This window comes from Erinaceus europaeus, chromosome 15 (assembly GCF_950295315.1).
Source record: "Erinaceus europaeus chromosome 15, mEriEur2.1, whole genome shotgun sequence".
NCBI classification, from domain to species: Eukaryota; Metazoa; Chordata; class Mammalia; order Eulipotyphla; family Erinaceidae; genus Erinaceus; species Erinaceus europaeus.
This window is the reverse complement of record NC_080176.1, coordinates 84710389-84730167: the sequence shown is the minus strand read 5'-3', so window position 1 is coordinate 84730167 and position 19779 is coordinate 84710389. Positions and strand designations below refer to the sequence as shown.

Below are 19779 nucleotides of genomic sequence, written 5' to 3'. Positions count from 1 at the left end.
ATGTCATTCACCACATCAATAATAGCAAAACCAAAAACCACGAATATATCTCAATAGGTGCAGAGAAAGCCTTTGAAAAAATCCAACACCCATTCATGCTTAAAACACTACGAAAAATGGGAATAGATGGGAAATTCCTCAAGATAGTGGAGGCCATATATAGCAAAAATAAAGCTAACAGCATACTCAATGGAAAGAAGCTAAAAGCATTCCCCCTCAGATCGGGAATAGATAAGGCTGTCCATTATCACCATTACTCTTCAAGGTAGTATTGGAAGTTCTTGCCATAGCAATCACTCAAGAGAAAGAAATCAAAGGAATACAGACTGGAAGGGAAGAAGTCAAGCTCTCACTATTTGCAGATAGTATAAAGAGAAAAACCTAAAGAATCCAGCAGAAAACTACTGGAAGTTATTAGGCAATATAGCAAGGTGTCAAGCTACAAAATCAATGTACAAAAATCAGTGGCATTTCTTTATGTAAACACTAAATGTGAAGAAAAATATATCCAGAAATCACTCCCATTCACTATTACAGCAAAATCAATAAAATACCTAGGAATAAACCTGACCAAAGAAATAAAATAATTGTTTACTGAAAACTATGAGTCACTATTCAAGGAAATAAAAATTGATAACAAGAAATGGAATGACATCCCATGCTAATGGATTGGAAGAATTAATATAATCGGAATGAATATACTCCCCAGAGCCATATACAAATTTAATGCAATACCCATCAAAGTTCCATCAAGCTTCTTTAAGAGAATAGAAAATTAAATGCAATCATTTTTCTGGAATAAGAAAACACCCAGAATTGCCAAAACAATCTTGAGGAAAAGAAACAGAAATGGAGGCATCAAACTCCCAGATCTCAAACTATATTATAAGGTGGTCATCATCAAAACAGCATGGTACTGGAACAAAAATAGGCACAAAGACCATTGGAGCAGAATTGAAAGCCCAGAACTAATCCCCCACAACTATGGACATCTAATTTTTGATAAGGGGGTCCAAAGTATTAAACGGAGGAAGGAGGCTCTCTTCAATAAATGATGCTGGGAAAACTGGGTTGAACATGCAGAAGAATGAAACTGAACCACCTTATCTCACCAGAAACAAAAAAGCTATCAGGGGAGGTGATGGGGTATGGAGAGCTGGTGGTGGAAATTGTGTGGAGTTGTACCCCTGTTATCCTATGGTTTTGTTAATGTCTCCTTTTTTAAATAAATAAAAAGTTTAAAGTGATTTGTTCATTTATTTTTATATTAGATACATAGAGATAGATAGAAATACAGACAGCTAGCTAGCTATCAGAGCACTGTTCAGCTCTGACATATAGCACTGCTGTGGATTAGACCTGGGTCTCTGGCAAGTAACAAATATTGAGGTGTACTACACAACTTCCTGGTCCAGATAACACCCTTCTTTTTCTTCTTGTTGATTTGGGGTACCTCATATAGTGCTGGTGCTCAAACCCTGGTCAAATACATACCAAGGCACATGCTCTACACAGTGAGCTATCTCCCAGTCCAAGATTTACTTATTTTATTTTTCATTTTTAAATGAGCTTATTTATTTATTTATTAATTTATTGGGTAGAGATAGAAAGAAATCAAGAGAAGAAGGGAAAATAGAGAGGGAGAGAAACAGAGAGACACCTGCAGGGGTTTGAAGCCAGGTCCTTGCACACTGTAATGTGTGTGTTTAAGCAGCTATGCCACCACTCAGACCCCATTTTTCATTTCTTCTTTGTGGTTTAACAGTGTTCTGCAAAATTACAAAATTGCAGGGATAGAATTTAGGGAAAGGGAGGGCAGAATGGGTAGAGTAATATGCCCAATATCAGTTAACCAATGTCAATCATCAAAATCCCAGAAGTCAGGACAGAAATTCTAAAATCTCACCTTCACTAGAAGTAGATGGAAAAGTGCTCAGTGGGATAGGTCAGGAAGAGAGAGGTGAACACAGGTTAACTCCACATGTAGGTGGAACTCAGTGTGGGCTCTCACTCAGGGTCCCCCCTCCTCTCTGGCCATTGGGTGACAGAAGTCAGAGCGGACCCTAGGAGTCCTGGGGTGTCTCTGCGTGAAGAGGGCAAAGTGCACAGAGAGACCAAGCTGTCAGTTCTGGGAGAGCCTCAGGGGGTCATCTCGTTTATTGGGAGAATAAAGGCAAGCAGATATATCCAGAGCCCAGGAAGAGGGTTGAGGTGTGCCGGGCTAGCATGAGGGTGCTTCTTCCCGGGCACGTGCCCTCTGGGTTGGAGAGAACTCGACTGGAGCCAAACTGGGATGTCGCTTACTCAGCGACGTGGGAGAGAGACCAGGAACTCGTGGCGGAGTGGGAATGCAATGCGTCTTTGTTGATCAGAGACAATGCTTTTATATATTTAGAACCAGAAGTGGAAAGTCGGAAAAGGAAATGACTAGCAAAGGGGATGGAGAAAAGAAAAGAGTGGGAAGGTAGAAAGCTTCCATGGCAACGGTTGCTAGGGTTTTAACTGCTGGGATTAATGTGCCCTACAGGCAGGGCCGTCTCGAGGTAGAAAGAAGATAGATGAGGCAAAACAATGATTATGTAAATAGGTGATAGCGTCAGCAATGGAGCATGGAGCAGCGGGGCTGCCCGACAGTGGTGATCATTAACCCAACGCAATGCATAGTTACATCTTGACCTACAAACTACTTGACTACAAGTAAAAAGTTACCATACAAGGTTTGATCACAGGGTTTACAATGTATATTTCTCTGGAGATAAATTGCAGGCAGTTCAGGGTTGGGGAAGGGAGGGAGGCAGTTGAGCAACAGGATATCTGCAGTGGTTTTCAATTTAGCCAAACACAGTAATCTATGGCCTTTGTTTAAAGAGGGGAGGACTGGCATGTATAAAACGGTGCCCATGTCCGGGGGTCCAACTGTCATAAATCCATAGGTATGGGGGGACCTGCCATCTTCTCAACCCGGAGTGGGGAAGGGCCTGGGGTCTACCCACTTAGACTCTCATGGAAATAATGGCCTGGACGTCCCGGACAGTGGACCCACTATCCATCAGCTCAGGAGACAGAGTTTGAAAGGGAGGTCACGGCATGAAACCTGGCTGAGGACAGTGAACTGCATCAAAGCCAGGACACTTCTCAAAATGTCCAAGGGACAGTACTGGTTACCTTTTTGAGTACACGTTCATTTGCCTTACTCCTCTTTATTCCACATCGGACGGGCTTATTTTAGTGAGGGATTTATCAAAGCACTGTTTAACTCTGGTTGATAGTAGTGGCAGAGTTTGACTCTGGGGGGGCCCTGGCGTCTCAAGCATATCAACCAGGCACACCATCACCGTACAGTGTCACAGTCCTAGAAAACATTTTCTCGTTCCATGTTGCATGACACCAAGATCACCGAGAGCCTGTAGTAAGCCTGGCAGTCTCATGATTTTCATTAGTTTTCCTTCCTGTTTGCCTCCAAGTTTATTACTGGGGCTTGGTGCTTGCACTACAGATCCACTGCTCCTGGAGGCCATTTTCCCCCTTTTTGTTGCCCTTGTTGTTGTTTATCGTTGTTTTTGTTGGATAGGACAGAGAGAAATCGAGAAAGGAGGGGAAGACAGAGGGGGAAAAATAAGACACCTGCAGACCTGCTTCACCACTTCTGAAGGCGACTCCCTTTCAGGTGTGGAGCTGGGGGCTCAAACTGGGATCCTTATACCGGTCCTTGCACTTTGCAGCCATGTACACTTTACCCGCTGCACTACTGCCCAGCCCCCCTTGTTTTCTTTTTTTTTATTGACACTGAGGTTATTGCAGGTACCAAGTGACTGCAGGATGAATTCAATGCTCTCTGTAATAAGTCCACCCTGTCTTTTTAAATTATGATAGAGACAGAGAGAATAGGGTGAGAGAGGGGGGAAAGAGGGAGAAAGATACTTGCAGCCTGCTCCGTCATTCCTGAAACTTCCCCCTGCAGCCGGAGGGGACTAGGGACTTGAACCTGGGTCGTTACTCATGGTAACTTGTGGACTTTACCAGCTGTACCACCATCTGGACCCTTAATTATTCATTTTTGACACATACTTTTATCATCGTCACAAATTCTGAAGTAAAGACTTCATAATATAAATACGCCATGAACAACTAAAATGATGATTCAAAGTCAAGTGAAAGAGCCTTAGAGACAAACTCTTTTCTCTTGTTTTTTTTCAGCATAGATATTCTGCTAAAACCCTTAGAACTAAACATCACAGTTTTGTTTTTAATCAAAGCATTTGTTTCAAGCATTCACTTTTGAGTCAAGAGCCCCAAATCACACTTCATTCTCTTTAAGAGACTAGTCTCCTTAAATTTACATCTACAGACCAGGTTGTGAGAAATTTCACACATGTACTAGGCAGAGAAATAAGAGTGTAGGATAGAAATAAAAGAAAAACAAATTACATTCCAATAGAAATAGAATTGATGGATACAAATCAATAATCATTACTCTCTAGCCAAGAAACAAGAATTTTTTTTATTTAGTTATCTTTATTTATTGGATAGAGTCAGCCCGAAGTCAAGAGGGTAGGGGGAGATAGAGAGGAAAAGAGACAGAGAGACACCTGCAAGACTGCTTTACCACTCACAAAGCTTTCCCCCTACAGGTGGGGAACAGGGACTAGAACCCAGGTCCTTGAACATTGTAACATGCACGCTCAGCCAGGTGTGCCACCACTTGGACCCTGACGTAAAGTCTTCATTCACCCATTCTTGTCAGCCCAGCACAAGATAGTAGAGGCAGGGGTCTGGCAGTAATGCAGTAGGTTAAGCGTACGTGGCACAAAGTGCAAGGACCAGCGGAAAGATCCCGGTTTGAACCCTGGCTCCCCACCTGCAGGGGAGTCGCTTCACAGGCGGTGAAGCAGATCTGCAGGTGTCTTTCTCTCCCCCTCTCTGTCTTCCCCTCCTCTCTTAATTTCTCTGTCCTATCCAACAATGAACAACATCAACAACAACAATAATAACCATAACAAGGCTACAACAACAAGGGCAACAAAAGGGGGAAAAATGGCCTCTAGGTGCAGCTATCAAGAACAATGAACCCACCTTCTCTGACCCATCTTGGACAGAGCTAGAAGGAATTATGTTAAGTGAGCTAAGTCAGAAAGATAAAGATGAGTATGGGATGATCCCACTCATCAACAGAAGTTGAGTAAGAAGATCTGAAAGGGAAACTAAAAGCAGGACCTGATCAAATTGTAAGTAGGGCACCAAAGTAAAAACCCTGTGGTGAGGGGTAGACATGCAGCTTCCTGGGACAGTGGGGGGTGGGAGTGGGTGGGAGGGATGGGTCACAGTCTTTTGGTGGTGGGAATGGTGTTTATGTACACTCCTAGCAAAATGTAGACATATAAATCAGTAGTTAATCAATATGAGGGGGGAAAATCAATTGTATGTCTCAAAGTTTTTCAAAACACAAACTGAATCTTTTTAATATATAGGCTGTGTATTTGATATGCGGACTCTCTCAAAAGCCTAGACCAAGTAGATTAGAAGCATCCAATAGCACAGCTATATACAAGATACTGGATACTGTACAGCAAACCCTAACAAAAGGACTTTTCAAAGTTAACCCAATTACCAAATAATGTGATGATAACATTAACTATCGATTGCCTTTTTGAACCCTAAGACAGCAGGAACCTCACATCTCCACTATAGAGCCCCTACTTCCCCCAGTCCTGGAACCCTTGGATAGGGCCCACTTTTCCGTATGCCTCTCCCAATCCATACCAAATAATATTGCATCCGCCAATCACAACCTAACCAACGCAACGATTGCCACCTCAACATGCTTCACCTCAGACTGTGTCCAGAGACTTCACGTGTGGAATGACAACCCTTCAGCTTCATTACTCGGGTGAGACCTTTCCTTTTATAGTACACTCTAATTTCATCTCAGGTGGTTCACTTTCTAACAAAGTCCCATAACCTAGATATACACCAGTTTCTGTGAGAGAGAGCTTATGTTCACACGTATCCATAAACTACTGTAAAATATATACCTGAAAGCAGAAGTACACTAGAGTTTGCAGTGAGTACCTCCCTAACACTTCCTCTCCACTATTCCAAGCTTTGGGCCCATGATTGCTCAACAATTTGTTTGGCTTCGTATGTTAACTCTCTTTTCAATCACCAGGTTCCAGATGCCACCAGGATGCTGGCCAGGCTTCCCTGGATTGAAGACCCCACCAATGTGTCATAGAGCTCAGCTTCCCCAGAGACACACCCTATTAGGGAAAGAGAGAGGCAGACTGGGAGTATGGACCGACCAGTCAACACCCATGTTCAGCGGGGAAGCAATTACAGAAGCCAGACCTTCTACCTTCTGCAACCCTCAATGACCCTGGGTCCATGTTCCCAGAGGGATAGAGAATGGGAAAGCTATCAGGGGAGGGGGTGGGTTATGGAGATTGGGTGGTGGGAATTGTGTGGAGTTGTACCCCTCCTACCTTATGGTTTTGTTAATTAATCCTTTCTCAAATAAAAAATAAATAAAAAAATGGCCTCTAGGAGCAGCAGTGGATTCATGGTGCAGGCACTGAGCCCCAGCAATAGCCCTGAAGGCAAAAAAAAAAAAAAAAAAAGACAGTAGAGGCAGAGACTTTCTTTCAACAGTCATTTCCTGAACTTAGCTCACATCTACTTGCAGGAGCTGGCTGATGTCTCACTACTTTCTGAGTTCAGAGACCAAGGTGATCTTAAACACTTGGGCTTTCAAAGCAGATTCTGAGATTCCCATGGAGAGACTTGCAGATGAGACCTCAGTTTCTTTCCCAACACTAAATGACAGGCAGGACGTCAGTACTGTCTGCCAGTCTTTTTCAGTGTCTCTTGCTTCTGTCATTCCAGAGTGATGTCAGAAATGAATAGAATGAAACTGAGTCACTGGCAACAGTGAAGGTTCTCAGGCAATCTGAGTGACAGAAAACCTGATAGAGAAGAGAATCATTTTAATGCCATGAATCAACCTTCCTTTCTCTCTCTTTCTTTCTTTCCTTCTTTCCTTCCTTTCTTTCTCCCTTTCTTTCTTTCTCTCTTTCTTTCTTTCTTTCTTTCTTTCTTTCTTTCTTTCTTTCTTTCTTTCTTTCTTTCTCTACTCTAGTTACACTTGCTGCTTATTAATGATCCCCAATGGATTGAACTTGGAAAAACATAAAACTGTTGCCCCTTGCAAGACGGCTTATTTAATTCCTATTGATCCCTGTCTCACAGGCTGACTGCAGAATTGATGATGGAAACATTCTCAAGACAGATTTTTATTCCTCAGGGCTTCTGGCAGTTCACTTGAGGATATGACATCCGCCCTCAACAGATGTTCACTTTGACTCTGGCAGAGCAAGGATGTCACAGCTTGGCTACTGCCTCCTGTCTGTGCAGAAGAGGTGATGCCCCTTCAAGGTCAAAGCCAAGGACATGAGATTCAAAGGATGCACATGCTAAAATGGAGTGAGAGAAAGTATAGCAGTGTGGGAAGGAGTGGTGAAGTGCAGGATTGCTATCTATTTTTATCTTTTCCTTGTTTCTTTCTTTTTTATTTATTAAGTCAGTGTTTTTTTTTCTATGCATTTCAAATTTTTTTTTTTTTTACTATCTTTACTTATTTATTGGATAGACACAGCCAGAAATAGAGAGGGAAGAGGGTGACAGGGAGAAAGACAGAGACACCTGCAACCTGCTTTACCACTTGCAAAGCTTTCCCCCTACAGGTGGGGACGTAGGACTGGAACCCTGGCCCTTGAGTATTGTAACATGTGCACTCAACCAGGTGCACCACCACCTGGCCTCTTTCTATGTATTTCATGGTTTCAAGTCTAGCAAAGTCTTTTATCTCTTTAATTTACCACAGGATTAATGGTTTACACTCTAGTCTAGCACACAGGCACAGCCTCTCATCTCCACTTGATTGGCGTCTAGGAGACACAATGGGACCCCAATGTCCTTTCATCCTATCCCTCTCGCTCCTTCCCCAGAGTCCAGGTTTCATCTTATGTTTCCCTTCACTGTTCTTTATTCGTTAAGCTCCACCTACCAGTGAGATCATTCGGTACTGGTCTGCCCTGATTCTACTACAGCAGAACCATTGTAGATTCTGCCTGGTGAAACTTGTCAAACGAATTCTCACCCCCTGTGTATCCTGATGCCTTAAAAGCTTTGCTAAGTCTCCTCTGTCAGAGTGTTACCACTTAGCCGTCATCTTTTTAACTGAGTTCATGTATCTATCTATGTATGAGAGCTAACCATCCCCGGGTGTTTAAAACTGGTAATATGTTGTTCTAAGAAATATATCAAAAGAAGAGGAAGGAGGAGGAGGGGGAAGGAGGAGGAGGCACTGAATAAAGAGAAGATGCAGAAAGAGGAAGACCACAGTATAGTGAAATACAGTTTATATTGGACAAATTCTACGTTGCAAAAATCATCTCAGTTGGGGGCTGGTCACACATCTAGTGGGGTGCATGTGTCATAATGTGCAAGGATGTTAGTTCAAGCCCCAAGTCCCTACTTACAGAGGAAACCTTTATGAGTGGTGAAACAGGGCTGCTGGTATCTCTCTTTCTCTCTTTCCTCAATCTCCCCCTTCCCTCTTAAATTCTGTCTTTATCTAAAATAAATAAGTAAAATAAAAAATAATAAATATTAAGGGAGTTGGGCAGTAGTGCAATGGGTTAAGCACAGGTGTCGAAAAGCGCAAGGACCAGCGGCATAAGGATCCCGGTTCAAGCCCCCAGCTCCCCACCTGCAGGGGAGTCACTTCACAAGCGGTGAAGCAGGTCTGCAGGTGTCTGTCTTTCTCTCTCCCTCTCTGTCTTCCTCTCCTCTTTCCATTTCTCTCTGTCCTATCCAACAAAAATGACATCAACAACAACAATAATAATTACAACAATAAAACAACAAGGGCAACAAAAAGGAATAAATAAATATTAAAAAAATAAAATAAAGTATTATAAAATGATCTTAGCTTATATAAACTTTTGTTAAATAAAAACAGCCAACAGGGAGAAGCCATTACAGAAGCCAGACCTCCCACCTTCTGCATCCCATAATGATCCTGGGTCCATGCTCCCAGAGGGATAAAGAATAGGAAAGTTTTCAAGGGAGAGAATGGGATACAGAGCTCTGGTGGTGGGAATTATGTGGAATTATGCCCCTCTTACCCTATAGTATTGTCAATATTTCCATTTTATAAATGAATTCAAAGAATGAAGAAAAAAAAAAGACTCAGCCAACAACAACCATCCATAAGTATTGATGAGGTGTTTCAAGTGTTTCACTCTAATTGAAAATAATATTTGTGAACTCAATTGTAGGTCCAGGCCAGAGGACTCATTTACCGTACACGCTCCTGGTATAAAGTAACACGGTTCTCCAACAAGGCATAGACAATGTCTGAAAAAGTGCCAGTGCTTTCTGGTATTTATTTTCACTCAATGTACATAGAATTAATTACAAAGTTGTGTACAGGTCTTATCACAGTCCTTTCTTTCCAGAAAAGCCCCTCTGGATGCTTCCATGAAAAGAGCAGTATTAGGGGCCAGGCAGTGGTGCATCTGGTTAAACACACGCATCCCAGTGAGCAAGGACCCAGGTTCAAGCCCCTTCTCTATCTCCTCCTTTTAATTTCTCTCTGTCTCTATGCAATAATAAATAACTAAAAATAAAAAAGAGCAGTCATATATAGGCTGTATCAACAGACCAAACTCTTGCCCTAAACCAAAATTACTTTCACATCGGTTCCAACCTATTTCCAATATGCCTATACTGATATCTAACTCTCCCTTTGCTTAGGAATATGATCTTTCTCTCATTTGAATAGCTCAGTCTCACTTTTCTTTGAGATGATACTAAGCTTACATAGTCATATTGTGAAACAGTGAAGAAAAGGTATCTTAATAAAATAATCTTAGCTTTGCGCAGTGGTAGTATCATAGCCAATGAGGTTTATCCGAGGCGCGATTATTGCTAATTGAAAACTTTTCCCAATAAAATAATATTATATTAAAGCATACTTTAATATAAGATTATTTTGTGTAGTAATAGCAACAAGAAAAATTAATTTTTCCAAACCATGGTGTCTAGTCAGGTTACTGCTGGCATTTGTAGAAGAATGAGAAAGAGGGATCCTCTCTCTGATCCATCAAATTGTCAAATTCTCTCTTTTTACTTTTCCTACTGCTCTGACCATTTCCCTACTAACCATTTTCTCATACTAGTGAATAAGACAAAAAAAAAAAAATCTTAACTTCCCACTAAACACAGGCAGTCCAGTTGCTTCTTCTTTTTCTAGTCCAGTTGCTAATAAGATGTTACTTTAAGAGAGAAGATTCAAGATGGCATCCACCTAACAGGTGGGGATAACTCTGGGAAACAGAGACAAAGATGGTAGCAAACACAGGAGCTGCATGAACCCACTGTTATTGCAAAAAAAAAAAAAAAATCCCTGAAACACACCCTACAGACAAAGACAAAGACACACAAGGAACACAAGAGAGGAGAAGATAATCTAAAGGTACAACCTGGTCCCTCCCCTCACAGGGTACAGTACCCCTCTAGCAAGGTCAAAGTACAAGCTGTCCTATAGACCCTACTCATAGCTGAAACAACCAAAGTGACAATGTGTTAGGGAACTGCGCAGGTATGGCCAAACATTGGCAGGGCCTACAAACCACTTTATTTCCATGCAAGTATTATTCACAGATCCCCAACATGTTATCCCCTCAGGGTATTGCTAATTCAGTTAAAACCATTGCAACAGTTGCTAAGGATGCTTCCACCTTCCCAACATGCCTTTTGCCTCTCTCCACTCCCTTTCCTAGCCAATCCTGCACTGACTTGCCACTTCTGGATAAAAGCCTCTCCTATTTCCTCTTTTGCTCTCTTTGCTCATTTCTCTTCCGCCACCCGACCCAGAGACGGGCTGGTGGACATAGTGTGAGGTGGCCATTTTGCTAGCTCCACGTGGCCTGAACCACTATGCTCACACCCAATTCTGAGGCGTCCGCATGAATAAAGATTTGCGTTCCCACTCCGCCACGAGTTCCTGGTCTCTTCCCTCTCCTCCACAACACAACCCAACAACAGTGGGAATCTTTACTGCACGCAGGACCCCTTAAATCTACTGGGTCAGCTTCTCTCCCTGCCTGGACTCCCAGCACCTCTGGCAAAGCTATCCTGGTGGGTGGGCACACACAACAGGGCACCCTGTCTGGATCCCCCAGCCTCCAGTCTCCCTCACTGCCATTTGTCTGAAGAGCTTAGTTACAATATCAGATGAGTGGCCAGGGAAGTGGTGCAGTGGATAAAAGCCTCGAGTTTGATAGCTTGTGTCAGAGTTTCACTCCAGTTTTCTCTCATAAACAAACAGTTATCAGGTGACTGCTTTTTCTACACAATCATGTTTTTAGCCATTTATTCCTTCACTGAGTATTTAATAGGAGACTATTACATTCATGCCAGTTGTCCTCTGAAATACCGACTGGATGACTTTTTCCAGTTGTGTTTCATCAATGTATTTTTCAGAACTCCTGCTTCTACCAGCCTTGCTCAAAGGCAAGACAACCGGCCATAGCCAAATATTTTATCTGAAGGTAAGTTATTTAAGGATGAAAGGGAAGGAGTCAGAAGAGAACCACCGAAGTTGAGACTTCTGTCTATTGATGGATTGTCTGCCCCTACTAGTGTGACACACCTGCTGAGCCATTACCCAGTTATCCAGGCAACGGCTCACTGTGGGGAAAAACACAGAAGCCAAGTGTTTCCTTTCTCCCAACTGCTTTGTGTCATTGTTTCGGCCCAAGCTGAGACTGCTGTGGGTGTGGGCAGGTGCACACAGCACTTTATCAGCTCAGCCTCCTGAATGGTTCTTTGCTCCTCTAAATAAAAGCAAGTGTAAAGATGCCAAGAAAGAAACCATTTGTGTTAAGATGCAGCATGAAACAGACCGTGATCATAAATGCCTTTGAGCTTCTGTGCGTAGGTTTTGCATGACGTTGCAGTCAGGTTTCTATGCCAAATTGTATCTCTGGTGATTTGGGGGATTTTCCCCCCCAAACTCATGAAATGAGAGCTTGAAGGGAGCCGTGGAACACTCCAGAGTTCCCACAGTGAAGAAGAACGAGAAAGACAGATCCTCCTTCTGATTCACGAAATTGTGAAACCAGTCTTCCTTCCTTTTTCCCATTGTGCTGACCATTTTTCTTCTTTTAAAAAATCATTTTTATTTTTATTTATTACCTTTAAGGCCAGCCAGTGGCACCCTGGGTTAAACACACATAGTATGAAGCTTAAGAACCTATGCAAAGACCCTGGTTTGAGCCCCTGGCTCCCCACCCGAAGGGGGGATGCTTCATAAGCAGTGAAGCAGGTCTGCAGGTACCTATCTTTCTCTCTCCCTCTCTATCTTCCCCTCCTCTCTATATTTTTCTCTGTCTGATCCAATAAAATTAAAAAAAAAAAGGCCTCTAGGGGCAGTGGTTTTATAACTCTGGCACTGAGCCCCAGCAATAACCTTGGAGGCAAAATAAATTACCTTTATTTATTGGATAGAGACAGTCAGAAATTGAGAAGGAAGGGAGAGCTAGAGAGGGGAGAGACAGAGAGACACCTGCAGCTTTGCTTCACCAGTTGTGAAGCTTTTCCCCTGCAGGTAGGGACCAGGGGTTTGAACCTGGGTCTTTACACACTGTAACATGTACGCTCAACCAGGTGCGTCACCACCTGGCCTCCCTGACCATTTTCCTACTGTCCATTTTTCGCATACAAAGAAACAAACTAGAAAGATCCTAACTCCCCAGTAGCTTGTGAGAAAGTGAGTTTAAAGTCTCAGAAGAGAGACCAGGGAGGTGGTGCAGTGGAGAAAGGTCTCAGTGCACACCGATGGGGCAGGTACAGCAGTCTGCGTGATGCCCAGTCCCGTGCAGTGGGAAGTGAGCGGCCACCCTGCCTTATTATTTCTCTTTGTAAAGGGACTTGCCTTGCAAACTGTAGATCTCCCCCTCGCTGTTCTGACGTGTGATGTGGTGCCAGTAGGCGCTCCTGGGCAGCGAGATGGACTTGGATAATGTCATTGGCTCCATCAGGCTCGTCTGCAGCTGAAAGGAAAAGAAACTGTGTTACAGGTTGGATTGAACATTGTCAGCCTTTAAAAAGTGGGGGTGTTTAATATGGGCACATGTGGCAGACCGTGAGAGACACCCGCCTAATTTATCCAAAAGCCACACACACACACACACACACACACACACACACACACACACACACACACACACACACCATTTGCAAGGGCACCTGCACTCTTGTGTTCCCACCTGCACTCTTCATGAGAGTACAAATATGGAATCCATCTAACTTCCCATTGAAAGATGACTGGACCAAAAAGCTGCTGGAGATACTTTCTAGGTAACCCAACTCAGTCATTAGAAAAAACAAAACTGTCCCTTTTGGGACAAAGTGGAGGAGACTGGATGTGATCATAAGTGAACTAGGGAAAGAAATGAAAGACAATTATAAGATTTTTAAGTTATCTACAGAACATAGTGACTAAAACAAACAACTTGCAACAATAAGAATAATAGTAAAGCTAAGTTTAAAAATTTTTATTTGTTTACTATTGGATAGAGACAGAGAGAAACTGAGAGGGGGGAGGTGGGGGGGAGAGATAGAGATAGAGAGAGAGAGAGAGAGAGAGAGATCTGAAGCCCTACATGACCACTTATGAAGCTATCTACCTGTAAGTGGGGAGCTGGGGGCTTGAACCTGCATCCTTGCACTTAACCAGTTGCATCACTGCCTGACCTGTAAAACCATATATTAAGCTCTGTGAAAACAATGGTAGTTGTCAAAGGGGATGGGGAGAGGACGCGGAGAGACAGGTGGAGATACCTCTGGTGTGTTGACAATGGTATTTTGGAGGTGGGAGTTCTGAGTCTAATACATATATTCTGGTGTGGAAATACACTTGTGAAAATTTTACAATACTGTAAACTGATGTGAGTTCAATAAAGACGAGATGAGAACTAGCTGCCCAATTTATGTTTAAGAATCACTGTTTCCCCAACTGTGAAATCATGACTCAAAAACAAAGGAAACAATCCCTTGTAAACAGCTGAATCTCCCTCATTAATTAAAAAGGGAAAAAAAGAGGTGGCATAACAAACACCCAAGAGAATTACATTGGGCATGGAGCCAGCCAGGAATGGTGGTAAAAATCAGAGCCATCAGCAATCATCTTCCATCAGACACTTTTATCTGTACTTCTTCAAACAAGAATGACTCACATGACTGTCTATCTCCTACAATTTATTGGATTCAAAATGACTGAAAAATGAAGGCATAAATCCATTCTGAAATGAACATCCTCCCCACCCCCAAATGTTGTTCAACTCACATTTTTCTCTTATTTAAGAGCTAACAGGTTAACATGAGAGAGGAGAAAAGATAAACAGGAAAAGAAAGACACCTAAAATAGACCTACTAGCTTTTTCCAAACTGGAGACCCTAAGTCTTCATCTGCAATATTTTTGCCTTTAGTTTCATAATTAGTCAACATTTTTTCCTGCTTTATATCTTAGCTGTTTTTCAGCCACCAGGTTCTAGATGCAAACATGATGCCAACCGGACTTCCCTGGGCAGATGACTCCACTGTGTCCTGGAGCCCTGCTTCCCCAGAGCCCCACTCCCCTAGAGAAAGAGAGAGACAGGCTGGGAGTATGGATCCACCTGTCAACGCCCATGTTCAGCGGGGAAGCAATTACAGAAGCCAGACCTTCCACCTTCTGCACCCCATAATGGCCCTGGGTCTATACTACCAGGGGGATAAAGAATAGCAAAGCTATCAGGGGAGGGGATGGGATAGGGAGTTGTGGTGGTGGGAATTGTATGGAGTTGTACCCCTCTTATCCTATGGTCTTGTCAACATTTCCATTTTATAAATTAAAAAAAAAAGAAAAAAGAAAGGCACCATAGAGTCAGTCCACCATCCACAAGCTCCCTCTGGTGCTACCCATTATACTTCCACGTGGTCTATGATACTCCCATGTGGTTCTGGGGAACAAACCTAGCATCGACTACATTGAAGACACTGCACACCAAGTTATTTCTTGACCCCATAAAGTAATATAAAACCAAAATATTTTTACAATCCAACAGAAGTTGAAGTCATAGGACCTGAACATATTTATTTGATTATAAACCATTGATGGTGAGGTACTTCCAGAGTTACTTTTCCACAGAGTATCCTGCTCACTGTACTTACTTACGTAGCTGCTTCTGTGTTGTGGGACTATCATTTCTTATTTATTTATTTATTTATTTTTGACAATGAACCTAAATAGCAATACTGCAGCCAATAGTTCTGTTTTTAAAAATTTGGTATACTTCAAAAATTTCCTTGTTGTTGGAAAAACAGCTGCACTAGCAACATTTACATCCCATGTTTGTAGGTTGGGTGGGGTGTAGAGGGCAAGCCAGACTTCTGAGCTACAGCAGCCAATGCTCTTCAGGCATTGGTGATTGGCAATCAGGCACATTTCTGGTTTTACCACTGTGAGTGTGTGTGTGTGTGTGTGTGTGTGTGGTGCAATGAATGTTAAGAAAACGAAATATCAGGGCCAGGTGATGGCACACCTGGTTAAGTGCATGCATTACAGTACGAAAGCACCCACGTTCCAGCCCCTGGTCCCCAACTGCAGGTGGAAAGATTCACAAATGGTGAAGCAGGGCTGCAGGTGTCTCCCTGCCTCTCTCTCTCTTTACCTCCCCCTTCCCTCTCAGTTTCTCTCTCTATTCAATGATAAAGACATTAATAAATAAAATAAGTAAAAGAGAAAATAAAATATCCTCAGATTCACTAAAACTAAAAATAAATAACATTGAAAATAAGAAAACCACACAAAAGATCAATGAAAATGAATGTTGGTTCTTCAGAAGAGTGAAAAAAATTAACAAACCTTTAGCCAGACTCACAAAACAAAAAAAGGGAGAAGACCCAAATAAATTGGATAGCAATGAAAGAGGAGATATCACAACAGATACCACAGAAATTCAGCATATCAAGCAAGACTTCTATGAACAACTATATGACACCAAGCTAGAGAACCTGTAAGAAATGGACGATTTCCTAGATACCTACAAACTTCCAAAACTAAGTAAAGAGGAAGTAGATAATATGAACAGGCCCATCACAGCTAATGAAATTGAAACAGTTATCAAAAACCTTCCCAAGAATAAAAATCCTGGAACAGATGGTTTTACAAATGAATTCTACAAAACCTTCAAAGAAGAACTAATACCTCTACTTTTAAAAGTCTTCCAGAAGATTGAAGACACTGGAATACTCCCTTTCAGCTTCTATGAAGCCAACATCACTCTGATTCCAAAAGCAGACAGGGACACAACTGAAAAAGAAAACTACAGACCAATATCTCTGATGAATGTAGATGATAAAATATTGAACAAAATTCTAGCCAACTGGATACAGCAGTGTATTATAAAGCTTTTTCATCATGACCAAGTGGGGTTTATCCCAGGGATGCAAGGTTGGTTTAATATATGTAAAACAATCAATGTTACCCACTACATCAATAAAAGCAAGACCAAAAACCACAGTCATATCAATAGATGCAGAGAAAGCCTTTGACAAAATACAACATCCCTTTATGACCAAAACACTACAAAAAATAGATGGAAAAGTCCTCAAGATAGTGGAGTCTATATATAGCAAACCTACAGCCAACATCATACTCAATGGTGAAAAACTGGAAGCATTTCCCTTCAGATCAGGTACTATAAAGGAATGCCCACTATCACAATTACTGTTCAATACAGTGCTGGAAGTTCTTGCCATAGCAATCAGGCAGGAGCAAGGAATTAAAGGGATACAGATTGGAAGAAAAGAAGTCAAACTCTCCCTATTTGCATCTGACATGATAGTATACATAGAAATGTTGGGAAATTGTGAGGAGCCTCACAAAGTACCCTGCATTTCTCTGCTTCCAGGAGGCTGGCATTCCTTAAAACATTAAGCCAGCTCCCCCTGCTCTACCCTGTATTCCCGATAAGATGGCCTATCTACATAATCATTGTTTTGCCTGAAAGATCCCCACCCATTCCATTTCTTTGATCTATCATTTTTCTACCCTCAAGACCCTCCCTGCCTGCAGGGTATTATCAATCCTACCACTTAAAATCCTCACAACAGTTGCTAAGGAAGTTCCTATCTTTCCAGCACACTTTTGCTTTTCTCCACCCCTTTCCTAGCCATTTCCATTTCCGACTTGCCACTTCCAGGTCTGCCCTTTAAAAGCCTTGGCTTTCTGATCAATAAATATATTGCATTTCCTTTCTACCACGTGTTTGGTTCCTGAATCATCATCCTTGCATGCCTGAGTGAATAGCAGCCCAGGTTGGTTCCGGTTGAGTTCTGTCCAACCCAGAGAGTACAGGTCTGGGAAAAAGCAGCCCCACACTAGCCCAGCAAGAAAAACCCAAGGAATCCAGCAAGAAGCTTCTGGAAATCATCAGGAAATACAGTAAGGTGTCAGGCTACAAAAGTAACATTCAAAAGTCAGTGGCAATCCTCTATGCAAACACTAAGTTAGAAGAATTTGAAATCCAGAAATCAGTTCCTTTTACTATAGCAACAAAAACAATACAGTATCTAGGAATAAACCTAACCAAAGAATTGAAAGACTTGTGTACTGAAAATTATGAGTCACTGCTCTAGGAAATTGAAAAAGACACAAAAAAGTGGAAAGATATTCCATGTTCATGGGTTGGCAGAATTAACATCATCAAAATGAATATACTATCTAGAGACATATACAGATATAATGCTATCCCCATCAAAATCCCAACCACATTTTTTAGGAGAACAGAACAAATGCTACAAATGTTTATCTGGAACCAGAAAAGACCTAGAATTGTGAAAACAATCTTAAGAAAGAACAGAACTGGAGACATCATATTCCCAGATCTCAAATTGTATTATAGTGCCATTGTCATCAAAACTGCTTGGTACTGGAACATGAAGAGACACACTGACCAGTGGAATAGAACTGAGAGCCCAGAAGTGATCCCCCACATCTATGGACATCTAATCTTTGACAAAGTGGCCCAGACTATTAAATGGGGAAAGCAGAGTCTCTTCAACAAATGGTGTTGGAAAAAAATGGGTTGAAACATGCAGAAGAATGAAACTGAACCTCTGTATTTCACCAAATAAAAAAGGAAATTCCAAGTGTATCAAGCACTTGGTTGTTAGACCAGAAACTATCAGATACTTAGAGGAAAATTTTGGCAGAACTCTTTTCTGCATAAATTTAAAGACATCTTCAATGAAACGAATCCAATTACAAAGAAGACTAAGGCAAGCATAAACCTACGGGACTACATCAAATTAAAAAGCTTCTGCACAGCAAAAGAAACCACTACCCAAACCAAGAGACCCCTCACAAAATGGGAGAAGATCTTTACATGCCATACATCAGATAAGAGTTTAATAACCAACATATATAAAGAGCTTGCCAAACTCAACAACAAGAAAACAACCCCATCCAACAATGGGGAGAGATCATGGAGAGAATATTCACCACAGAAGAGATCCAAAAAGCTGAGAAACACATACAAAAATGCTCCAAGTCTCTGATTGTCAGAGAAATGCAAATCAAGACAACAATGAGATATCACTTCACTCCTGTGAGAATGTCATACATCAGAAAAGGTAACAGCAGCAAATGCTGGAGAGCGTGTGGGGTCAAAGGAACCCTCCTGCACTGCTGGTGGGAATGTCAATTGGCCCAACCTCTGTGGAGAACAGTCTGGAGAACTCTCACAAGGCTAGAAATGGACCTACCCTATGATCCTGCAATTCCTCTCCTGGGGATATATCTTAAGAAACACAACACACCCATCCTAAAAGATCTTTGTACACATATGTTCTTAGCAGCACAATTTGTAATAGCCCAAACCTGGAAGCAACCCAGGTGTCCAACAACAGATGAGTGGCTGAGCAAGTTGTGGTCACACAATGGAATACTACTCAGCTACTAAAAATGGTGACTTCACCGTTTTCAGCCAATCTTGGATGGACCTTGAAAAATTCATGTTAAGTGAAATAAGTCAGAACCAGAAGGATGAATATGGGATGATCTCATTCTCAGCCAGAAGTTTAAAAACAATATCAGAAGAGAAAACACAAGTAGAACCTGAACTGGAATTGGTGTATTGCACCAAAGTAAAAGACTCTGGTGTGTGTATGTGTGTGTGTGTGTGTGTGTGAAGAATACAGGTCCAAAAAAGATGACAAGGGACCTAGTGGGGGTGGAATTCTTATATGGAAAACTGGAAATGTTATGCATGTACAAACTATTGTATTTACTGTCAATTGTAAAACATTAATTCCCCAATAAACAAATTTTTAAAAAAGAAAGGCATACTACATGAAAGATAGAAGGGGAGGTATGCTTATGTTTAAGGCTGGGGAGTGAACACAGGATTTGCACCCACACAGTCCTGAGTTTGATTCCTGACATTGCATATGCTTTGGCATTTTCTCTCTCTCTCTCTCTCTCTCTCTGTCTATCTCTCTCTCTTTCACACACACACACACACACACACACACACACACACACACACACACACACACACACATACACACACACTTACCAAAATTAAGTCCATAAGATAGAGAATGATTGTTAAGATAAGGTTAATATGAGCTATGTGGGTCTGGGGAGACAGCATAATGCTTCTGCAAAA

General features: G+C 41.9%; 1 protein-coding gene and 1 non-coding gene across 3 annotated transcripts in view; one reads left to right on the top strand and one right to left on the bottom strand.

Moving 5' to 3' along the window:
• The window catches only part of DOK6 (docking protein 6), a 541316-nt gene that overhangs the window by 97985 nt on the left and 423552 nt on the right, over nucleotides 1–19779 (bottom strand). For both annotated transcript variants that reach the window (XM_007524063.3, XM_060174025.1), the window contains one exon: nucleotides 12998–13115. In XM_007524063.3, coding sequence (XP_007524125.3) covers nucleotides 12998–13115 — 118 coding nt within the window. The remainder of the gene's footprint in view (nucleotides 1–12997; nucleotides 13116–19779) is intronic.
• LOC132533302 (U4 spliceosomal RNA) lies at nucleotides 9931–10068 on the top strand. The gene has a single exon (XR_009545183.1). It is a non-coding gene; the product is annotated as a U4 spliceosomal RNA (small nuclear RNA).